General features: G+C 38.5%; 2 protein-coding genes across 2 annotated transcripts in view; both read right to left on the reverse strand.

Annotated features, from left to right (window-relative positions):
• LOC118229513 (influenza virus NS1A-binding protein homolog A-like) overlaps window positions 1-16,020 on the reverse strand; it is a 35,271-nt gene extending 19,251 nt beyond the window's left edge. The window contains exon 1 of the mRNA XM_035421504.1: window positions 15,873-16,020. The gene's annotated coding sequence lies outside the window, so the exon portion shown is untranslated. The remainder of the gene's footprint in view (window positions 1-15,872) is intronic.
• Window positions 16,021-21,826: 5,806 nt separating this feature from the next.
• Window positions 21,827-24,884, reverse strand: arpc5a (actin related protein 2/3 complex, subunit 5A). Its single transcript, XM_035420587.1, has 4 exons — window positions 24,598-24,884; window positions 23,524-23,596; window positions 22,876-23,052; window positions 21,827-22,640 (listed from the first exon to the last, which is right to left on the reverse strand). Exons 1-4 carry the CDS (start codon window positions 24,735-24,737, stop codon window positions 22,578-22,580), a joined length of 453 nt encoding a protein of 150 aa, XP_035276478.1. The 5' UTR covers window positions 24,738-24,884; the 3' UTR covers window positions 21,827-22,577.
• Between the last annotated feature and the right edge of the window lie 458 nt (window positions 24,885-25,342).

The raw sequence follows: 25,342 nt of genomic DNA on the forward strand, positions 1-25,342 counted from the left end.
ATGATGACATCGTTGCAGGAGGGGCCTGGCTTACAGCCTTGTAGTGAAGACTTACTCCTTGGGTGATTCTTAATGTTTTTGTTCCATGGTCATGTAATGTGACATGTGGCAGTGTGCCATGATGGTAAGAGAGCTGCAAGTACAACTTAGATGTTGCAGGTTGGGGTCCGAAGTGCAGCCCTTAAACAATCTACTTAACCTGTATTGCTTCAGTTAAATATCCAGCTGTGTAAATGGGACAATATGTAAGCTGTGTAACTCACGCTGGGAAATGGCATCGGCTAAGCAAATAAAAAACGAATTAGAGGAGTGGAATGTGACGCTTGGCCAATCACGAGCCTTATTGATGCAAATTAGCAAAATGGAATGGGATATTTGAATATGCCTGGCCATGACAGAGCAACATGGGCATAGAAATGGAAAACATCTGATGGTAATCCCAAATATATGTCACACTGTCTTTCAACAACTGTTATCTAAGGCTGGGGGGCTGGTGAATAGTTCCTCAGGTTTATATTCACCCATGAAGACCAATTTAACATAGAAGAGGAAACACATATGAGTGGAAATTAATCCAAACCCAGCCAAATATGCACAACAAGGTTGACTGAATCCAGTACTTCTTTTCAGGTCACAAGGTCAAACCATTTACCAATATAACAAACCACAGAGCTTTCCAGAGCCCCGTCTGTCCAAGTTAAAATGTAAAGCATCACAGCCACACAAGCAGGTCCTTGATAATTTTTAGACATAGTCTGGTATATTATCACTTGGGTCTTTGCACTACTCTTTCAACTGATGTCCATGTCTATCTGTTATGCACTTGCAATGTCTTCTGATCACAACAGATGACTATAGAAGTTGTCCATCACCTCACAGCTGGCAGAATGCACATGTGCAGGTGTCCTACCCACAGATTTCACTTCTCTTTTATACTCATATTTCAATGTCCTGGTGCTCTGTACTATGTAGGTGAGTATCTGAAATCTCCAAAGACCACCTCAAATTAATTGTTTCCAGTCCGGCATCTTGATTCATGTTACATCTTCTTTAAGTTAAAAACAGCATTTCAAAAGCATTTTATGAGAACATCATGTTCTTTTTCCATTTTTCTTTTCATTTTCACAGGCCATCAATAATATTTTGGGAACATTATGGAAACCAAACATTATCGGCTGTGTAGTCAGACTGGGTACAAATTAAATATCCTGTAATTCATTTCAGAAATGATTCACATCTTAATTAGAGACTTCCTTTGCCCAGAGGCTTTGGTTCAGATGCTTATGAGGCATCTATGGGGACATACTTAACTATGGCAGTATGAAGCAGAAGGCGGTATGAAACAAGAAAAGATGTTTAAAGACCTGATATGTCTTTAAACATCTTTTCTTGTTTCATACCGCCTCTTTGAGAGCGTTTTGTATGGGGCTGATATTACATAACTGTTTCATCAGCACAAAGCAAGTGTACTTCCCTTCCCTTCTGCATTGATGTGTCTCCAGGTGCTAGTGTACGCTCTCTTTCCTCCTTTCCCAGTCTCCCTTTCTCTCTCTCTCTCTCTCTCTCTCTCTCCTTCTATCACTTTCTTTTCTTTGTCTTTCACTTTCATTCTCACATTATTATTTCTCACACCGATTCTCATTCTCTCCCTGTCTTTATATATACATTTGCATCATTTCTCTTACACGTACACAGACACTCCCATATGGCCACACTGGCTCACGTACACGCACATCTATATACACAAACACTCTCTCAACACACACACACACACACACACACACACACACACACAAATACATATTGTACACACACGCACGCACGTACACCTAACCTGTTGAAGACTGTTTATATAAAGCACTACAGGAAGTCAGAAACAGGATGGATAAGAGTATGAGTATGCTCACAGGATTGGCTGGAACGCAGCAGATGAAACCATCAGTACACACACTGCCTGGGGGCTCTGGTTTTTTTTTCAAGCACATATGAAAAGAAGCATGGAAATGCCTTCTTTAAACCTTGTGTTCGGTTTGGATCAAAGTGACCCATTTAAAACTATTTAAAAACCAGCATATAAACCAGTGTAAATTTCCTTCATGTTTTGTGTTTAGATTTGTTTTTCAAGTGCAATTGTGCAATTGAGTCTATGGAGACTTCATTCACGGAATCACATAAAGTAAGACTTCCTTATGTTTTATGCTCATTCACAAGCATTGCCATGGTGCATGGAAAAGTAAAGTCACTAAAGTCAAAGTACAATGGGAAAAAATATTTCTATTCTGTACATAGAAGGATTTTCCTCTTACCTTAAGTCAGAATAAAAATGGACTAAGTAATTTGTGAAAGTGGAATGCTATTCCCCTATAATTGGAATTATTCTTTGAATTATTCTTTCAGTTTCATTTTTAATGACTTGTTCATATTTACATTGGCTAGCCTGCTGTTAAATTAACAAATATATCCTGTACCATTGACCCTGTTGCTGCATATTATCGTAAAATGAGTCAGCTTGGATTACATTTACCATAGAGCCCAAAATAAATGACAAATATGAAATGATATCCAAGTCATTGAATAATTCATATTTAATTTAACTACTGGCTGCTTTAACATTCTGGGAAATACTGCACATTGGCAATACAAAACCACCCTCTCATAATAATCTTGTCTGATGACTGACAACTTATGACAAAATTCTGGGCTTCCACCCTGATGCTTTTATCAACTAGGTAATGTAGCGATGATAGTTCATGATAATAGCTTACAAATATACACAAACATTTGTCAAAACACAACTTGATGAAACCAGATGACATCAAAGTTGAACTGGAATGAGAGGATGGCATTTCGTTATTGCTGAAATTACATTATTACAAATTACTACCCCAACTGAGAAATTAAAATAAATACCATGCGACGTTAAGGAAAGAACAGAGTATATTTATATAAACTTGCTGGCAGATTTTCGTACATTGCAGAAACCTAATTATAGTCTTCGCTGCAGCTTCAAAGATGGAACAAACACAAAGTCCATTCATGTTTTTGTCCAGTCTTTTGATAATGTTAGAGCCAATGGGGGCGCGGGCTAACATGACTCGGAGACGTCAGCAGGCTGTTACAAAACAGGTTATTGTTTGAACGCATTTTTGTACCTCGCCCTGGGAACCCACAGACTAGGTTATAGAAACACCAGACCAGACAAAGCCTGGGCAAGAGTTTAGATGAAGGATTTACAGGTTTAATAAGTTTTCTCAAGCAGCAGCATAGTTACATTGCTTTACAGTCCCAGACAAGCCAGGAAAAAGGGTGGATATTTGTTCAATCATTTAAATCGGTCCGGACACCCCGTGGTGACAGTATGAAGCAGTAGCCAAGTAAGAAGAAATTGATTGTACTAAACAAAATCTGACTTTGAATTTGCCTGCCTGTGACAGGCCTACATGACAAGACTATTATTGCCTGTCAGAATGTATTGCAAGGATTATGCATGGTTATCAACATTTCTATATTCAATATAATATTCTTGACTTGATATCATTGGACTCATTTTATTGGTGAGTATAGCTTAATATTGAATAATTAGGTTTTTATATGTGTGACACACACATACAAGTGCATGCACACACAGACAATTATATTATTGAAGGTTCAACTTAATTGAATTTCATCATCTTTTAAATCTATTTATTAACAGAATTCACAATATTCATACCCATTTCAAACCTGATTTGTTCCACCTCCATCTAGCTTCAAAGCTTTAGATCTATGTATACAGTGAGATTCATAATGTTAGGGACAAAGACATATTTGTTCTTAATTTTGCTCTGGACTCAACAATTTTAGATTTGTAATCAAACAATTCTCATGTGGTTAATTTGCACATTATAAGATTTTATTTAGATTTATTTAAGATTTTTTATTTTTATTTTCTACACTTTGGGTTCACCATGTAAAAACAACATGGTGAAATATATAATCCCCCCCCCCCCCCCCCCACACACACATTTCAGGGCACATATTGTTTGGGACATGTTGATGTTATGTAAATGAAAGTAAGTCATGTTTAGTACTTTGTTGCTTATCCTCTGCATGCAATGACTGCTTGAAGCCTGTGACCCATGGACATCACCAGATTGTTGCATTAGCAATGTGTTTGGGATCATTGTCTTACTGTAGGATGAAGCACCATCCAAAAGATAAGACAGCTCTGCATGCTTCAGAATTCAATCAGTTGAACATCTGCTTCTGATGTTCTTACTGTAAAATACAGACATAATAGGGCCCATGCTGTCCAAAAAGTTTCACTTTTGATTCATCTGTCCATAGAACATTATCCCAAAATCCTGGAGTTCATCCAGATGCCTTTTACAAATGTGAGATGAGCACTGATGTTTCTCTTAGTTAGCAGTGGTTTCCACCTTGCTATTCTCCCATGAATCTCATTCTTTCTTATTGTGGAGTCCTGAACACTGACCTTAGCTGAGGCTTGAGAGGTATGCAGTTCTTTGACTGTTCTTCTAGGATCTTTAGTGACTTCCTGGATGAGTTGTTGCTACGCCCCCGGAGAAATTTTGGCCGGCTGGCCACTTTTGAGTACATTCACAGGAGTTTGGTCGTGGCATAGTGTGCTTGTAGAAATTTTGTGGTGGCTACTTCACTATATATACCAAAATAGCTGCCATTTTTACATTGTATCAAGTTGACAAGCAGTACAATGAAACAGTCAATAAATCAAGCCATCAAATTAAAGTATTTGTGCTGTAACTGTATGCTGTCACAATGCGAATCTGCCGAACAGTGGCACAATGGCAAACATAAAACAATGCACTTTCCAGCTTTCACAGTGTTCCATCACGCTGAATAGCTTATCAAGGAGTGAATTCATCTCACAGTGACGCTTTCTTAAAATAAGAGAAAACCTTTCAAGCACGTAATAAGTGTTTAAAATGATTAAACTTACTGGGAATCTCTTTAAAATGCTTATCATATAGAGTCACAGCACTTTACAGGTGACAATGGAAGCACCATTTCCCAGCTACACAGTATCTGTCCAGAGTTAAATTAACCCTTAACTGAGTCCAATAGGGGACATATGTACCCTGTAAGAGTTGATTTAACACTGAACATTCTACTGTGTACTTATTAGGTGTGATTACATTGCATATTCACAGAGCGGTGGAAGTGACATGTTTAGTTTTCAGATACACACACACACACACATGCATGCGTGAGCATGATTGTAGACATATTGTGGAATCATAGGAATCATACACATTGCTTTTTTCATTTCTAGGCAGATTGTCTTGTGCTGCAGCACTCACATAGCCCACACCACCCCTGGTCAATTATATACTCTATTAATACAGCTGGATTTTCATTTCTGAATGATACTTAAGCAACATGCATAAAAGCACTGCAGCCATGCTTTCTCCAAGATTCCAACTCACAACCACCCGGGTAAAAGGTCTAGTCACAGACTGAATCACACCATTCCTTTGCAGTATCGGCTCATATAGGAGATTCAGCTGTACATTTAAAGGTCCAGGGAGCTGAAATCTATCTGTTAATTATTTGCTGATGTGTTGTTTTAATACCTTTTTGCATTCACAAAGGGCCAAGAAATATTTTTAAATGAAAATATCTTGTTGAAATTGGCATGCTTCCCCCCTTGGCTAAATGCCAGGTTTTTGGTGGGCAGGGTTAACTTGGTGTTAGCTACATAACAACAACCTTAAGTCCAGTTAAATCCTTTGTACATGTAATCTGTAAATGACACTCTTGCCACTTTTGTGCAGGTAATGCAAGCTAAGTTGAAAATGCTTTAGCATTGCCCCTTCTCCTGATGCGGAGAAAGGAATACACTTTTTTCTTTTCCCAAGAGACTTGAAATGGATTTTATTTCTGGAGCCCACAGACACTTCAATATTACAATAACCCATACAATATTTGAAGTGCCCATTTTTGCCCAGAAATTGTCACAGAATGTGATGGATCAGTAAGACCTACCATTAGCTAGTGAGAATTAAATAGCTTTCAAGCTTTTTAATTTACAGTTGTAGAATCAAAGACTTATTTGGGTGTAATGTCCAGAATTTGACACTGCTATAGATTCTAATGTTAGTGCACAGTAGCTCAGTGTTACAGCATTATTACACACGGAATTATTATCAGGTTTAACTATTTGATGGTAAAGCCTAGTTTGTGCTGCTTTCTTTCCAGACAATCTGCTCTAACCGGTTTTATCCTAGCTAGTGATGAGGAATGGTTTACATATGACGTGTCGTATGCATATGAATATTAATGCACGCAGGGTATGCACCCACCCTGTCCTTGTCTGCTGAACAGGTCACAATAATATAATGGTGTTTATTACCATGTGATGGTTATAATTCGGTTAAACGTTTGAAGAAAAACATAATAAGAAGACAATCAACTGCCACCTCTGGTGAATATAACCACAATTTGAATCCAGTTCCCTGGACCTTTAATGGCATATGTTCATGCATTCACATTAAATTGCGTCTCTGTAAAATACCTCAGTTTATCACAATACTGGCTGGCCAAATATTTCTATAAGGGTACAGAGACATGTATGGGACCCCTTTGTCAGCAAACTTTCCACATGGTTAGTCTCAGCTACCATAAAGATAAATTTCTATTGTGTTCAAGCCTGTCCTAGTTACACTGAACTCTGTTGACAGTAAAGATAACGATGTCTATTTAGGTTCTTTCCCTCTCTCCATCCCATCTTTCAGTCATGTGCCCCACCATCTCTCAGGCCTTAAATATGGGCCATGCAGGATTCATAATTCATAAAAAGCAATTAGACTGTGTCATATAAACATGTACAGCTTCAGGTACTTAGAAGGCCAGTGTGAAAATGGTTAACTAAAGTGATATGCAAAAGGCTACATCAACAGAGCTCAATATAGCAGCCCTGCTGTGAAAATGGCCAGGATTTAACTAATGTATCTTGTCTAGCAAAAAGTAACAAGCATCACAAATATTAAATCAATTGTGTACGTTAGTCACTTCAAATCTGTGATAGCTAACAGCAAGTTTCTTTGCCTCTCTCTTATTATAAAGGACTTATAAAGAAAATTAATTATATATCTAGTATACTTTTACTGTATGTGTTTACTTTTTGGCTTGGTTGTTGAAGGTGACTACAACACTCAAGCACTGGCCCTTTGGTTGCAGCCTCAACCGACACAACTGGCCTAGAATGAGTTTGTGTCAACCAGAGTTTGTTGGGCTACACTAGTAGTATAGGTATACCTCAGGTGTGGTTGGTGGTATCCAGTCAAAAAAAGGGAGTTGCTGGTAGCCTGGATGAGCCCACAGATGCAACAGCCAGTTATTTTCAGCAGGCTACCAGGCTATCAGTGTGAGATATGGAATCTATGCATGCTCTCTCCAGTAATATTGTGTAGCATAGTCACTGCCTCACTAGTGCAGCTGCAACTTGTTCAGCTGCACTACTGTGTGTAGGTGCGAGTGGAATAATTGGTACCTTTAGAGGAACGCTTGTCAATTCTACATTGGAGAGAAAAGGGAGAAAATGTTTAAGAGAAAGAAAAGATTGTTACAAAAACATTGAGGCTTATATACCATTTTAAATTTGTGTTATTCCTGATTATAACGTAAAAAGCTTTTGAAACTCGGAAGGGCTTCCTACTACTCTCTAGTTTTTATTTGAAATGAAAATTTTCATTCATTTTAAGTTTTGTGGCAAAACAGCTTGCTTCCAAGGGTTGAATTTACCATGCAAAATTACCAGGCTGATTTATGACTTCTAGTTATAGCTAATCAAGCTAGATTCCCTGGAGTTGTTATGCCATTACATAACAGAGAACAGCCTCAGAAGCCTGGGGGAAGCTGTAAATTTGCCCCCACACTGACACCCATGATCCTGACTTGCTTTGCCTCAACTATTCCTGTTATGAAATGAATGATGGCCAAAGCCACATTCATCACAATTCCTGCCTCGGGATATGTTCTGCAAAAATAATTTACATGTGGAATCATACTGTGCCTACAATGCCTCCAGCAGGGTTAATGCACCTGGAGCAGGCTGGCACTCCCTTAATGGGTGGAGAGCTTAACTATGAATGCTACAGCAGTTACACAAACTGCTGCACCATTGCTGAGTGTTTTAGCGATTGCCCCTCTCCACTCTGCAGAATGGGCGTAGGCTTGGAGCGTTCCCCTGTGTCACGGGCTGCTCCAGTAGCCCGGACACACAGCAGAAATGCGCAGGGGGACCGACTGCAATTTTCGTTCACTTTATTAGGAAAAAGATGCGGTGCATTAAAACCGGTAGCGACTGGCCCTCGCAAGAGGCAAGCAGCCACTGTGTTCCATCGGCCCTCTCTCTACCCCATCAAACAATCCCACATTTAAACTAACCAGGACCAATCACACAAGGACACCTACACACACTGGACACAAACACCTGACAATGGAGGATGGGTTTAACAGGATAAGATCAGATGCCAATCACTGATGCACTGGCATGACCAATAGCTATGTATTGTATTATTGTGATGAATGAATGAAAGAATGAATGAACATAAGGGTACCCTTAATACCTCCTCCAATACAGCTGACACTTATTCCACGCACATACAATAACCCATTAATAAACAAACATTAAAAGACCATAAGCCTGATACCCAATCAGACCTGGCCGCGCCCTTCCCTAAGGACTTAACCCCACCCCCTCTCTCTCCAGCCCACACTACCCAGTAACGTTAGAGAGCCAGGGGGGATCTACCATGACACCCTGAAACGTTACACAACATCTCATTCCCCTCTGGTACCCATAGCTGGTTTTGTAATAGCTTGTCATGCTGTAGAGGAGAGCATGGATTCTGCAGACTTGCTATGGATCTGGAGATCCTGAAGAACATTACTTTCCTATGATCAAAATTTAGTAGCCTCAAGGTCAATAATGGCTGGAACTGGACAACAGACATTGGATGTGCAAGCAACAAGCAGTGGTGTCATAATAGAAGAGTTACAACCTAATATGTAAATCCTGTTATTAGCAGCATGCCCAGCAAAGTTTGTTGCGATTGTCTGTGTGGTTTGTATGTTTGGATGCTAATAACAGGAGTCAAGTTGTTTGCTGGATGGCTCGTGGCTTTGTAGAGATACAGCAGGCTATGTTCACAGTTTAATGAGCATGGACTGCTGAAGGTCACCTGAAGGTCATCATAGAAAATGATACAAAGCATTATTGTTTTTACAAATAGATAATCAATGATTCCGCATAAAAATACATGGATCTCAAACTGTCAGTTTGAATTTGTAAGATTGTATAAGTATGAATTAAAAATATTTCAAAACCACTGCAGAATATAAATGAACTGAAGAGTGAAGCACTGACTTGACTACACTATCCTTGTTGGTCTACTGATGGCAGCTGTGACCTTTGAAATATAGACAAGCATTTTTTAAACAACAATTACATTGTTTACTGTTTGCTTTTAATTTGACTATATCAGTAATAGGATGGACTTGCTGGAATTGAAATGTTGCTAAATTAGAATTGGTCTCTATTTCTAAGCATCATGTTCATGGATGGACTTGCTGGAATTGAAATGTTGCTACATTAGAATTGGTCTCTATTTCTAAGCATCATGTTCATGGAGCTAATTCTCCATTACTTTCTGATGCCAATAACATGGCTTTTTAGTTTTTCATGCTGAACTGAGAAAATAAATAAAAAGAAATAGTAATAGATACATGATCATTTGAGCAATCTCAGCAAATAAGGGCCATCTATGGCAAAGCCTGGCTGCAGAAATATTTGTAATTTCCCCAATTGCCGAAAAATATTCACATTATTAATATTAATAATACAGAATGACAATTTAATGGCAATCTGCTTTGAAAAATGTTTTGGTGAAATGGTTTCTCATCTCAACCCACGGTAAATTATGTTTTAAAGATTTCCTAAAATAAATACCATGTGCTTCATCATGTTCAAGCTCTGTTTGCTGCCAGAGTTAATCACATTGAGCCATTCGACCATAAACATAATAAAGTTAATCTTTTATTTTATTATTATTATCATCATTTCACTTTTAAACACACAAAAATGTAATAGGACTTACACAGCCTTCTGTAGATAGTATGTGTATCCGTACAAATTTGTTGACTTGCATATACCAGCAGATTTTAATATTGGACTGAAGGTTCAAGCAGCTCACACACTGAATGTTTTTAGAATCAACTGGTCCAAATGAACAGACTCAGTTTCCTCATCACTTGTAAAAATTCATTGTGCTATAATCTCCTCTGAGAGCCCTAACAGTCTCCAACCCTGATACTGCAGAATTGAAGAGGCTGCAATTTTTTTTATTAAAACCTTAAAATATGTAACCAGTTTAGACCCAGGAAACCAGCAGAAATAAGTTGACTGTTTTTACAGTTCAGTTTAATATTGAGTAGCCACAAAATTTCCCAGAACCTGTGGGTCGCCAGAACAAGAGTTGGGGATGCCTGGTCTACACGCGCATGTGTGTGTGTGTGTGTGTGTGTGTGTGTGGGTGTGTGTGTGTGTATCGGACCAGCACATATCATTCCAACAAAGCAGCTGAATCTTACCCCTTCCATTATAAAACATTCAGAATTTGCTGGATTAAGTGTAGGGGTAGCTGTTCAAAGGAAACCGGTTTAAGAGGGGATTGCCTGGAGTGTGATGATGGGCAGGTTACTTTCATGAGTCCTGTGAACAGACGCTGCATGAGAAAATAGGCTTCTGGCTCATTTGCATCTGCTGGTACATTATGCCATAAAGGTGAGCACATACAAAGCACAGTTACATAGTACATACCCCTCTGACTAGCTCACAGCCCATTCTGTGGAATACCAATGTTAAAATCACCAGAATTATATAAGAAATCAAAACATTTTTAGCACAATGGCACAATGCAATGATTTCAATAATAAACAATAATATAAAATACAAATTAACTGTGAAGGAAGACTGCATAAATGCTTTATGCACTATATAAACTCTTTGCTTCATTCATTTCCTCCATCAGTCCTTCTCTCCTTCATTCACTTGGTCATTATATGCTGACCAGTCTGCTAAATGTATTTTATTTCCTTTGACATCTCTTTTAAAGTGCTCCCTGGGTAACGCAGTCCATTTCGTTTTAGCTTTGCAGGATGGCTTATCACAGTGGACCCTGTATAAACAATGATTAAAGAATCTTGAACAAAGAGACAATGGCAGTGCTTCAGGTCAGTGTACTCGACATTATGTAAGTTAGGCACTGAACCATAACATCTCCTGTCTGGTATCAAAAGCAAAAAAAAAAAAGAAGAGAAAAACATTAAAACATCAGTGCTGTTCTGACTGCATGGTGCATAGATCATGTATGAGAAGCGCAGGCACTAATGCTAAGTTGCTTGCTTGTAGCATATAAAATTGAAAACATGGAAAAGTTGCATTTAAAACAAAAAAATAAAGATTGCCCTAACTTATTATTAAAATGTTTGGCATGCCACCAAAACTGTCAAAAACATCATAAACATACACTGTGCTAGTGTTGGAAGTCACATTTCTTTCATAGTAGCATGTTTGAAATGATTACAATTCTTAATAAATAAAGCTTAAAATTTTCTCTAAAATATAACACAGATATGTTCTCTTTGTTTTAGCTGACAGAGACATGACATGTTTGGTTAGTTCATAGTGGCCGCACCTTTGTATCGTGTTTTGGTGTCAGGTATGAAGGGCACCACTCCTACCCAGCCATGAAAATAATATTTACAATATCTACAGTCTGGTTGCATGCCTCCATAATAATCGCTGTTGTTGATGCTTTCTAAAAATTTATGTTTTTTGAGTTTTGCAAATTAATTATGTCATATTGGCAATATAGGCTACAACTTAATGATACGATGCAAATCATTAAATAGCATTTTAGAAATAGATTAAATGGAAATACTATTGCAAATATATCATCACATATATTATATATCAATAAATAATACAGAATTCCATCAATAATCTTTTTAAACATATAGCTTATGTTTAATTATGTTCTGATAGTAGAGACCAGACATTTATTATTATTTATATTTAACTGGTCAAGTGCAATTTACATCAGCTATTTGCCTTGTTTTCAAACTCAACATTTTTCAGATTGGCTCACCCTATTGCCGCTCTTCCAAAATAATTTATTTTTGGTGATTGTATCATCCTCCAAATCTTTCACAAGTTTTGTTGTTGTCTGTATGCAGGTGAGGTAAGTAGAAAACAAGGTTTGCAAACCGTATGGGCTTTTGGAATCACTTCCTAAAAGTCATGTCAAAAACATTGCAAAACAAACATTGCTTTTTTCCCTCGTTTCCCCTTTTCACATTTGCTGCCCTCATTTAATGTTGACATTGTCAAACACCACAGAATAAAGGAAAAAGATAAGAATTCCTGGTCTTGTTATGACTTAATGGTTGACATTTCCCTTTTTGCCAACTACAAAGCAGACATGCTTTGAGAAGCCACCATATAAACAATCTGAAGGTTACAGGAGCTTCCAAAACACACCTGAACTGGTATAAAGGATGGGCTGTTTATTATACAGAGTAATCCCTTCTGCCAAAAAAAACGGATGTGAAACTTTATTTATCTCAGATTAATATCCACAAGGCCAACCTCCCAATACCAAAATCAAACTGTGGGAAAGAAGCAATGGGACAGAGAACAAATATTTAGCTTTGAATATCAGCTGGACTTTACTTATTCATGGAGATGGAGCCAAATCAAAGCTTCAAATCAATGGATGAAAGAGTTTCCAGACTGTTTACCTGAACAGTGTTGCCTTCACTGGCGGAAATATTTCAATGTTTTGAGAAGCCACCATTCTATATTGATAACAAATTACACACACATATGACAATAAAAAATCTCATACAAAACAAATGATTGAAGTGATGCACAAATATGTTTTACAATGGTCACATATAACCTAACTTTTTCATGTGTTGACTGTTACATATTTAGAATGTCTGCTTGTTAATCTTTTCAGACTGCACCTTGACTAACTCTAACACTACTCCTCTGCTGGGTTACTCTCAATCCCAGAGCACTGTTTTATATCACTTATATCTTGATCTTCCAGCATTTTCACATTACACTTGTATCAATCACTTCTGTGTTGCATTTGTACTATCATCTTGATGTGGTAGTTCTTTATCATATCTCTTGTCATCATGCCTCACTTCTAATTTGACTTCCCATAACTATACTGACTTGATTATGTGAATATGAAGGGATTATGCATTCAGACATAATAATAATAATGATAAGAAGAAGAAAAAGAAGATGAAGTAGTGTATGTGTCCTGTCCCACCGCAGTATCACATCCTAAAGGACAATGAAGGCCAGTTGCCTACTACTTTATACATTTTAAAAACAAAAAAGCAGTACATTCCTTATTGTCGCTTAAAGTAACAAATTGGAAAAATAATACTTGTTTCCTTTAACAAAAAATACCCAACAAAAAACAAATTAGCATTGAGATGGGATAAATCATACAACCTCATATGGAACTCAATGTACTGTACGTCATAAATTCATAAATCATCTTAACCTTGATTACAAAGCACTATATACCAATACACAATCAACGGAACAAATATTAAAGCATCATTCGCTCTATTAATAGGCTTAAGAACAAACAGGAACTCATTGAACTAATGATGCATATAGCCTACCTACATGGCATGCACAGTAAATGACAATGGAGCAAGATCCACGTCTGCTACACGATGTATGCTGCATCTGCTAATGCCCATAATGGCTGTTCTTGAAATTGTAAAATTGAAGCCCATTAAACAAAATTCTGCAAAAATAAAGGAAAGAAAAAAGGTGAACATACTTCACATTCATGATTGACATCAGAGTCCCTTCACATTGTATGTACTCACGAAGCCCTGGCACATAAGCGGATTTGGAATTGCTACCATTTCAGGTTTTGCTACCTTAGGCATGTGGCCAAACCATAGGTGTGGTCTGGTTCATGTCAGTCATGGAAGCACATTGCTACTTAAGTTAAAAGCTGCAACACTTCAAGAGCCCAATGGGACCAACAAGTCCTGTTAGTGTTTTATGAGTAACTGTCTGTTATATCCTGTCTTTTTTTTTACACTATTTCCATTAAATTCAATGATTGCCTTTGTGTCTTTCTGATTACGATTGTATTTATTTATGTAGCAGATTTTTAAATATATATTTAAATACAACATTAATTACATCACTGCAGCACACACACCAAATGCTTGCCACGAGGTATGGACTCTGAACTGTGACTAAGAATGAATGCTAAATTTGGGTAGTTTTTTTCAGGTCCCACTCGTGATTGCGTAGATTAGATCTGAGTTCACTCTTATAATATGGTGATTAGATAAACATTGCATATTGCACCATATTTCTCAAAGACACCCTTTGGACATTCACACATGCTCAAATGTATAATCAATTGTGCAACAAGGCCTAATGAATGGCATATAAAAATAAAACAAGTATTAACTGTGTGCATGACCCAGTGTTTTACAAATTAAATATTTCAATTTAAAATTTTAAAATCCCAGTTCTGTGTGTTTACATGTGGTCCATGGTAATTGCTGCTATTTCTGTAGGAAACCCTGAAAAGCATCAATTTCTCTGTGCTATGCACCCCTTGCTAACCTGCAATATCGTTTTTATATAAAGCAACAGAAATCAGACTACATACATTTGGAACAGAGAGAAAAGTTCCAATGTAGAAACTGCAATGTCTCTGTAACCAGCCACCAAGTCAATAACCATGAAGTTTGCTACATTTCCGTTTTTATTTTTCTCTTTCTGTTAATGGTGCCAGTTAAACTAAAAACCTATAAAAACATTGCATTTATGACTCAAACTTTCCGCAAACGGCCGTGTCTCTCTGAAACTCATGCACCTTTGCTCATTCCAGGTAAGCTATTTATTTGCATTTGCTGGCTGTCAGTTATGCTGGCCCCTTTTCAGGCTCCAGGTCTCAAACGGCTGTTTCAGGATGCAATGACTGAACCCATGAATAACCCAATTTGATTACATAACATAACAACATGAAGCATCAAGACAAAGTAATATGCAACATACTTTTTACCAGCCAGTATGTCTTCACATACACATTGAGCTGTTGCTAGCTCTCTCTGGCACATGTGCAATTTCTGCGACAGAGTGTGAGCTGCTCAGTCAGACAATGTTATTTCAAGATGGAAAATTAAATTCTCTTCACTCTACCCAGTGTTCTTGAATTAAATCCCCCCATCTCTCTTTCTCAGTTTTCTTTGCAGGCAAAATAGTCATATTTGTGACATGAAAAGAGATCAACTAAAGGTCATGAGGCAAACTGAATGACATATCTGCATTCTTTTAGCAAGATAAACCTCTCAGTAACTGTTCTGCAGAAAAGCTGAAATGGCACACAAGCAATTCTCCAGAACTGTAATAGCAGTCACAGTGGGAGGACCAACTTCATTTACATTATCATAGTCCTTGAGGTGGCAATATAAAAATATCAGCTTGACCTGTAGCATTTGTGTTCTTTTTTAAGTAACAAAACACACCATGGCCCAACCTTGTGGCTCCAGCTACCACTGCAATACTACAGCAGGGCTGCATGCAAGCTTGCTTATCACAATGTATAAAATCTATTTTACATAGCAAATGTATCTGTCACTGAGTCATTAGCCTAACAAATGCATAGGGAACTAAAAATAGGCTACAGTTACACAAGCTTGCAATAATAGTCACTGCTGATAAACTATGACGTTTAAAAAAGAGAACTCTGAAATAAAATAGAAAAGGAAAAATAACCGTTACTTACAGTATAGACAGGTAAAGCATTTTTTAGAGGTATGAAGTGCTTTTGTGGCATCTGCTGGCCCTTAGGTGAATAATGAGCAGGCAGTTCTCTTTATTTGGTATGAGACTGCTCCCTCTCTTTCTTTCTCCAATTTCCAACTTTTTCTCTCATTCTCATCATCTCTGCACTGTCCCATTTCTCTCTGTCTGTATATCGCTCCCTCTGCTGAATTCACTTCAGTTCAGACATGCCTTTTTTTTGGAAAGGCAGATAAGCTTTTCTGGAAGAACACAATCTCTCCCTCTCATCTCTTTGAGAGGACATAGGTGTTGTGTTATTTCTGAGTCACTGAAGGTGTCCTGATTGAAACTCACTGATGGTATTAGTAAACTTAATAATAACTCTGAGGAATTAAAAAAAAATAAGCCAGTAAATCTCTGGCTCTGATGAGGAGAGGGTTTTTGTTTTAGGAGGTTCTTCCCAGTGGGAGTGATACGAAGTCTGAAAAGCTTGATCCGATGATGCAGGATTGTTTTATCATTTCAAGGTTAGTGTCAATTTTTTCTTATTTTTTCTCAGTGGTCTTTTTTGAGCTATCCTGTCTCTCTCACTCCTGCTCCATTTCTGTTACTCTCTCCCCTTATACCTGCCTCTCCCTCTCTCTGGTTCCTGCCATTATTTTTCTCCAGCTGTGTGCTTTGGCCAAATGCCCACATTTCCCACAACCTCCAGCACAGGGGACCAAGTCCACCAAGTCAGACGCAGGGAACTGTGGAATCAGTCTGCCCCATTCTAGGACAGCATGTGTTGTGGCTAAGGACACAAAGGCATCAATTCAGTCAACATCTGGCCTTAACGCTGACGTACAAATAGACTCACAGTCAGTGTCACTTTTTCAATAAAAAGTTTGACTTGGCATTTCTGATCATTGCTGAATTTGCAAGAAAAAAATTAAATTTAATTGCGTGTCGACTTTAAGGAAAGATTTGGGTAAAATGTATTTTTTTGTAAATATACATGCATAAAATATGAAAACTGCCATTGAAATGCTCTCAAAGGTCTCTTAGCTTTGTATTTGGATCAGGGGGTTCCATACAGGAAGGCAGTTTCTCCCGGACTGTGGCATGTGTGAAGTTCCAGCAGACACATCGCATGTACTGCTTATCTCTCTGAAACTGTTGGCCATCTGTGACTTCCATGCTGTATTCAACTCCAGGCTGCAGCTGCACCACATTCCATGGAATCAGTCCGCATTCCTTTCCACAATGTTCCCGTTATTTACAAACAGCGTAAAAGTTAGCTGAGGGCTCAAAGGAAATGCTGCTGTCATCTTTTCAGCACTGTGTGTTTGCGGGTGTGTGTGTGTGTGTGTGTATGTGTCTGTTCCAATGGGCCTTTGCACACGTCTCTCTCTGCATATATGGTTCTGTTTCAGCGTGCGTCTGCCTGTTTATATTTATGTGTGCGCATGTGTCTGTGTGTGAAAGTGGGCGTGTGTCTGTTTCTGTGTGCGTGGGTCTCCCTGAATGTGTTGCTCTCTTTGATAGTGCGTGTAAATGTGTCTGTGTGTGAATCCACGCGCTGCCCAGCGAGTGAATGTGTGTTTGTGTGTGCTGTGTGTTTATGTAGGAGCGAGACCAGTCAGTTAGCAGAACAATGGCGATGCTGCTCTCTGGCAGCCGGCCCCAGCCTGAATCTGACTGTTTTCACTGGCCTTGTTTTTGGCTAAGAGAGGGCTTCTTCAGCGAACGGGTATGAATAGGGCTGCCAGGTTGTGAAATGGATGGTTACTAAACACACTTGCTCTCCTGCACAAAAAGGCTGCTGCCAGGCGGCTTCATACGTGGCAGTTTGACACAAAGGATGGTTTTGGTGGGGATTAGGTCAGTTTTAATCCAGGGATTTAAGGTACTGAATAGCCAAAAATGGAGAAGATGCAATGCAGCATAGTGTTGGGTGTTTTCACGGCCAGGTTCCAACCCTGTGACGCTGATGTCACCCAGAAAGCTTTGACCAACAGCACTACAGCACTGGAGAGGTAGAGGCCTGTGACCAAAACAATGCCAAGAGTGTAACAAGTTCAACTTCCAGCCATGAATTTCCCTTGTGAAACCAGAAAATAAATGGCCTGAGAAAGTGGAAATAACAAGTTGAGCGTTATTTTTTCCTCATGTTTTTGGAAAGGACTACAAAACAAAAAGAGGAAGACCTCATCTTTGATTCACATCCAAATGTTGGTGACACAGAAGGCTATTTCAACAGATTGCTATGCTTCCGTGGTCAGATTCAGTCCTTCCACATTGCAGTGTGTCCTTAACTAACATTGCATAGGAGATTCAATAAAGTACTCAATCTTGTGTCAATAAAGGCTTTTAAGCATCTTTTTGTAGTTACTGTGTTTCTGAATCAGGCAGTAGGCCTATATCCAAATAGCAGTGACCAGAGCTCCTTTTTATTTTGCCTGAAATACCCAGAATCAGTTTTCCATGTAGGGGAAGTTCAGTACAACAACAACAGTTGAATCTGAGTAGTAGCTAGCACCTTTTAGCTGGCATCAAAAACAGCCAGATTTGTATCCGCTAACGATATCCAACCATTCACAGCATGTCACCATGACGACTAGAGGTCCCCACGACTACAAAAAGAAGTAGTGTTAGTCATTTGTGAATGTCCTCTGGCAAGGACTCGTGAAGAACAGGAAGCTAATTTCCTCCCATTACCGACTTCTCTTTCCTGGGCTCTATGATCGACTGTTTGGTAGGTGGGGGAGGGTGGTGATTGTGGCGCAGCAACTTGAGGTGGGTTGCATAACAAAAAACGTTATACAACTTAAATCTGTTCAGCGGTGCCGTTTGCGCCCCAACCGGCCCCAACACACCGAGTCATGCCAAAAACGCACGCGGTCTGCAGTAGCTGGGAAGATCTGGCTTGTGAAGACAATTCATCAGAGGTGCCTGCAGTCTGAGAATATCATATACAACTTGATGTATTTGAAAAGCCAGAAATGCACAGTGGTATTTAGCAAAAATGGAAGGAATTTAGATGGATATATTTTATGTAAGGTTTGCATGTATATTTTCCCTGGCTTTAAAAGACTATCACCTCATCTCACTGTGGGCTATGCATAATGCTTGATTCAGCTCCAAGTATCGCTGCTGCCAGATCAGTGAGATTCAAAAGTGAATCTACGTGTTGAAGCCATTCAGTTAAAGCACATGTTTTGCGGGTATTTACGTAATCATTTGATCAGGGCTATGCAGAGAGCTTTGGAGGAGCAGGTGCTGAAAGTGAGAAAAGGGCACATCAATCTAGGAAAACTTCTTTACGACGCACAGTTATTAAACAGAGTATATAGTAGCGAAATGAATGAATGAAAATTAATGACAGCGACAATTATATATATATATATATATATATATATATATATATATATATATATATATATATTTGGCCAATCATCCTTTGTTGCCATTGATGCAGTCACTTCGATGAAGGAATTGAACTGTACTTGCATTAGCGATTAACTTTTTTTATTATTATGTAGTGCTACACTCCCTCTTGTGGTCATACCTCACAATTACATCTACGAACTATATCTGGGGCTGACCTGTACTTTCCAAAAATACTTACTGAAGGTATAAATAAAGGTATTTCTATTACGGTTTTTTTTCCATGCGCAGTGGGAAAGTTTGTGTTCAGTCAGTGCAAACACAAAAGTGTTGCCTTTTTGACAAATGCCTTATGAAAGACATTTGACATTCAGTTTGGTTTGACATTCAGGCTTATCTAGAATTGAATGGCTGCAGTTAAAGTTTCACAAGACCTGTTTAAGATTAATATGATCCAGCAAACTGACTCCGTTCTGTTCAGTACAGATGAGAGCACGAGCATGACAGCATGTCAAACCTAGGTGCAGCAAATACCAACCACTCAAAAGGGAACGCAAGAGAACCTTGGTGTGCATATATACGTTTTCAAATAGATCGCGCTGAATTTAATGTTTGAATTTTATCATTTCGATGTTCTTATTATTTTGTATTAATATCTTAATGTTATATTGAGAGGATATAATTGAATTGTGAGAAGGAAACTAATAAAATACCATAGAATACCAGCAGCTCATGCTAGAGTAACAGAGATAATGTTCAGCTCAGTTTAGAGCTGAAGGGGAATCGTAATTTCCATTCAAGAACTTTTCTCATTTATAAGGGGGTTGCTTCAGTGTATTCTCATATTCTAACAGCTGATGTATAGGTCGCAATATTTAGGGTCATGGAATGCACACACACCTCATGCTCCAGAAAGTTTACAATACTTGTAATATACCATAACTATTAGTTGTACCAAAGCTACTACTAATTAACATATTTAATTGTCAATATCAAATTATAATTATCTGATTTTTTAAAGTAAAAAAATTAAAACATTGCACAATGATGTGTTATTTCCCAGACATGGCTTCCTGAGTGTTTGTATTGCACATGAAGTTTTATAGCTTTACGCAGGGCCACAGGCAGTTCAGGGTTATTCAGTAACTGTGGGCTATAAGTTTGGTTCGGATATCTAGACTGACTGGGAGGGCAATGAAACTGAAAAAAGTAGCTCCCAGCATCAATCGTTCCAAATCACAGTATTCCAGTTATTCTTTCAGACCACTCTTAATTACTTACTGCCATTAAGCAACTCATCTAAAACAAACTTGGATTTTTCATCCATTGAAATTGGATGTCATGCTCAACAGAGCTTTGGGTTGGTCCCACTTCAGTTTAATGAACCATGCTTGTACACTTACCCCATTGCCTCCATTAAACCTAATGACACAGCTCCGTTTTTTCTATTTACCAACAGACGGTGTTTATTGCGCTACACAGCTGAAAGTGTCTCTAACAGTGGTTATCTTCTACTTTTCACCAGAAATTTAGACTCAACAAATACCCATAATTTGCTTAATTGTTAACTTTTTGCAAAGTATTGTCTCATTAATGGCCAAGCTTCTAGTTATCCTAAATACTCACTTTTACAATAATGTAAGACGATTAATGAAATCCTCATTTCTGGTATTACTCTCTGGTTGTGCGTATGTAGCATAAATCCGTAGCTCCAACCCGGGTAAATATTGAAACATTTCTGTATATTCTCACAATTAACATTAACAGTGTGGCCATGAAAATGTTATAGATCATAATATATATATATATATATATATATCATAATGCAAAATAATATAATGCCTTTTCTCTTTTCTCCCTATTTATTAACACCCATCAGTTTTTCATGCTATGCTCATAGCTCCACGTCTCAAATGTGGACTCAGCAGTAACAGTGTTACACAGCAGAATGATACACTCAGCAGTTTGTGTCTTTAACAAACTAGGAAACTGTCACAAAAATCTACTGTACCACACTAATGATTTTTTATTCCATTATAAAATAACATTTAAAATGTTAATAACCAGTTTCTTTCATAAATCAATACATTGTAACCTCATTAACAGGACAATGTAGTTTCGCTTCTGAAGCCTGGGTCAGGGGAGTTAAACTAATATGCTAAAGAGGATCTGACCAAATGTGATGTTTCCCATATCAAGCCAGCCCAGAATAGCTCATGAATAGCTTAGATAGGGCTAATGAGAGTAAGATAAAATATTGGCCAGCCAAAGTGAGTGTGTAGTTTGTCAAAGATCGAGAAACCACTGCTAATTTGATATGGCAAAAAAAAACAGGATTATAAAATTGCAAAGTAATTTGGCCAAAACTGGAAAAAAAAAACTTTCCTTTGTTTCCTTTAAACTGCAAGACATTTTTTGTTTATCTCAGTTGCCGCAACAGGAATGCAAATGGCTGTCCACCAAACGAACAGCATGCTTATATCTTACAAAGTTTATTATAAAGCTATTTCAGTTAGACAATCCTGGCCTATCTCTTGCTCAAATTAATATATTGCAATAGAAAATTTTAATCACGCTGACACAATGTTTATTATTGCACTGTTATGTTTATTGAGGACAATCAATTTTTTAACATACCAATTTCTAGTGGAAAAAGTTTTATTTATCAAAGCAATTTTGGTCCATAAAAATATTCGGGAATCAGAAACCAGTCTGGCGCATGTAATTGTAGGGGACAAGCCATATTGAAAAGCAAGAAAGCAGCATACTGTGGATCATCAGAATGGCCAGCCTATCCATACCATGAGGGATTCTGGCATTTCCTGCTGTAGAACTGTCCAGCAGTGACTGACAGAGGATTATTATGGCATGTGTAGAATTCTGGCAAACTGGCCAGTCAGCTTTCACGTGATGCAAGGGCCAAGTGTATTCACAATCATGGAAAATGGCTTTAACTATCCCTGACGGTGATGGTAGTCACTAGCCTTTTGCACCACAGTCAAGGAGTCACCTAATAATTAGTTAATGAGCCTCTAAAAGTAGCTGCTGGCTGTTTTTTTGGCATTTCCTCCCTCTTTTGAAGCCTGCTGACACATCTGCAGGCAGGGCCAGACCACTGAGCGTAGTGGGCTCTGCATAGATTGCTTCAGGCTTGGAAGGGCAGGGGAACCTTTTGCCATGTGATCACGCAGGCTGTCCAATCAGGGGGAAAGGGGGAGGGGTTTGAAGCAAGCAGGGAAAAAGTGATGAGGATCCATCAGAAGGGAGACCCTCGCAGTCCTGGTGAACCAGGTTTGGGACTTTGTACCAGCAAATCCCTTTCTCTCTGTCGGTTAGATTAGACCGTTTTCCTGGCAGTCAGTACCCGCACTATGGAGCCCACTCCACCAGCAGATAAGGCCTGGAACACAAAACTTGTCTCATTAATCTTAAGGGTTCCTGTAGTCATTCACTAAAAAAAATACATTAAATTACAAAAGGTGATGGGGTCAGCTGCACACCAAACAGACAAACTTGTTTTTAAGTTGAACCCCTGATCCAAAACTGCAGCTGTCTTCAGCCAGGTAAGGGATTTGCCTGCTTAAGTTGTTGCGAGACCCACAATGCTCTGAGCACTGGTCAAAGAGTGCATTTACCTTCTCATGCCACTGCAGGAGGGCAGCGCTGCTGTTTTCAGAGGGCTTCTCAAACCCTTTGTAGATGTATTTCATGAGGAGGTCCACGTCGTTCTTGCCCAGTGTCTGCACCGCCTTCTCAATGTCACTGCTCTTGAAGGAGGTGAGGACATTCAGAACCAGGTCTTCAGCCCGTTCCTATGCAGGCAGACAGAAAGAGGGTCACTGCGTGAAACATTTGGAGTTTACTGCCCCTTGAGGTTAACTTTGGTACATCTATTAAAATGACTGCTAGTGTACCTTGCTCGTACTCAGCCAGAACATGATACTTGGGTTTAAAATGCGTAAGTCACAGAACATACTTTCATATGAAACACAAGATTAGCCTTATGTTACAAAAATGAATCACATTTATAACTGAACAATATCTTCACAAGGCTAATAATTTATTGGATTATTTAAAATATTTTGCCTGGTCACCCAACTTTATGAGTGGTATGCTACAGTTAGGCTAATACTGCAAATGCCATGAAATGAACAGGTTATGTACAATAATAATATATCACTTTGCAATCTGAGATGACTCTGTTCTGCTTCTTATTAGAGGTCATACAGTTCAATGCATTATATATTACAGCTCCAGGGCAGGTTAAAGCCTTAACCCCTCACCTTAACATTCTGGTTTTTTGTGTTTATTGGTGGGTTCTTCAGAACTGCCTGCAGGGCATCCATCAAATTACCCGTGCCAGGAGGAGTTAAGGGAAGCAATGTGGTAGCACTGTAATTCAAGAGAACATTCTAGCAGTGTGGAATGTGGCAGGAGTAACTCAGAGCACCAGAAACCAAGCATACATCACATCTGGAAAGTGTCTCCAAAATGACTGCACAAGCCAAAAGTGAGCTGTGCACATAAACGTTCCCATTTTCATTTGTAAATGTGTGGCACTAAATTCAGTTTTTATTACTCCAGAGAAACTCCCAAAAAGGCCTTTTTGAGTTTCACTGTCTGCTGACTAATATAACAATGGCAAACAATTAGAAAATGTTAAAAAATAAAATAATAATTCTTAAAATAAATAAATAAAATAATAATAATAATAATACTAATAATAATAATGGAGCAATCTCAAACTCCGTTGGACTCAACATGGAAACCTAAGACTGCCATACCTGCATGTCCTATAGAATGCCTGGAATGTGAATGTGTTCATTATCAACAAGTCTCTGCAACAGTCCATGGAATCAAGAGGCCGAAACCTCGAAATGTAGCAACCTAGCTAGCTACACTAACTATTTCTAAATGAACTAAGGGACTATCTAACACAGTAAAATAGTGTTTCCAGTATAAAACGTTAATGTATTGGTTCAGGACACTGCCTCAAATGCACGAGCAACTTATCATACAAATACTATTTCCTCAGAACTTAATTGCAAAAACCTGCAGGATCAAATTATATACTAAAATATGATTATCGTCTGTCCATTTAAGCTAAAAGCAAAAGCAGCTTGGCTACAATCACAAACAAATATTAAATTAACAGTGAATGAGAATGAATGGAGAACCCATACACCACACCCTGCTATGCGTGAACCCACATTTATCACTGCTGTCGGAGCGAAAAGTATACATACAAGACCTTAGCGAACCACTAATGCATACTGGACATTCTACGTTGGTTAAAACTCGTAGCAAGTTACCTGTCAAGTCATTAAGTTTATTCAATATAATGTTTCGAAGGATATTGTCTGATCAGCGAATCGACTTCTGCTTCGTCTGGACCGAGTTGGTTTTCTCCACCGTCCTCCTCGTCGACAAACTTATTCTCGTCGTATTCGTCTACATCTACCTTCCTGAAACGATCGGACACGGTGTTCTTCGACATTGTGCAGATATTTAAAATCCAGGTACTGCCCCCCAAAAATAGCTTAAGTATACGAATCGAGCCGCTTTTACTAATTTATTTCGCTCTCCTCACTTACTTCCTTTCTCTACTAATTTATATTTACTTCCGTATTTCAGCGCCCCCAGCGGTGAAAACTCGTATCTCCATAAACCCCTCCATGTGAAGACAGAATAGAAAGTTGACAATTAGTTGCTTAGGACGAATTATTTATAGTCTGCTGTTCGCCGCATAGAAGTATCTTCCATCACTCCAGCCAATCCACACCATTCAAAAATCCCCACAATGACAAAATCATTGTCACCACACAAACAAAGCATTTTCACAGAACTAACCCCGATCTAATCAACTCATAGCCCACTCATTACTCACTCTAGGACTAAATCATCATTCAAAATAGAGAATGAGTGTCTTTTTTTTTACACTGAAATTAAATGTAAAAGAGCTAGAATTGTTAGAGCTAATAACCAGTTAGGCGAATTCATAGAGTAAATTGGTAATGTGTTCTCTATAATACCAGTTATAAACAGCAGGTGGCGATAAAACGCAAAGCATGCTAATGTCAATTCAAAAAATCCACCGAAGTT

Source organism: Anguilla anguilla, chromosome 6 (assembly GCF_013347855.1).
Source record: "Anguilla anguilla isolate fAngAng1 chromosome 6, fAngAng1.pri, whole genome shotgun sequence".
Classification (NCBI taxonomy): domain Eukaryota; kingdom Metazoa; phylum Chordata; class Actinopteri; order Anguilliformes; family Anguillidae; genus Anguilla; species Anguilla anguilla.

What these genes read in the sequence shown, in the direction of transcription:
- arpc5a (XM_035420587.1), bottom strand. Translation starts at nt 24,737, where the DNA reads ATGTCGAAGAACACCGTGTCCGATCGTTTCAGGAAGGTAGATGTAGAC. An exon ending in GTCGATTCGCTGATCAGACA is followed by an intron (nt 23,597 to 24,597) that starts ATATCCTTCGAA and finishes TCCTCCTGGCAC; the next exon opens with GGGTAATTTGATGGATGCCC. An exon ending in CAAAAAACCAGAATGTTAAG is followed by an intron (nt 23,053 to 23,523) that starts GTGAGGGGTTAA and finishes CTGCCTGCATAG; the next exon opens with GAACGGGCTGAAGACCTGGT.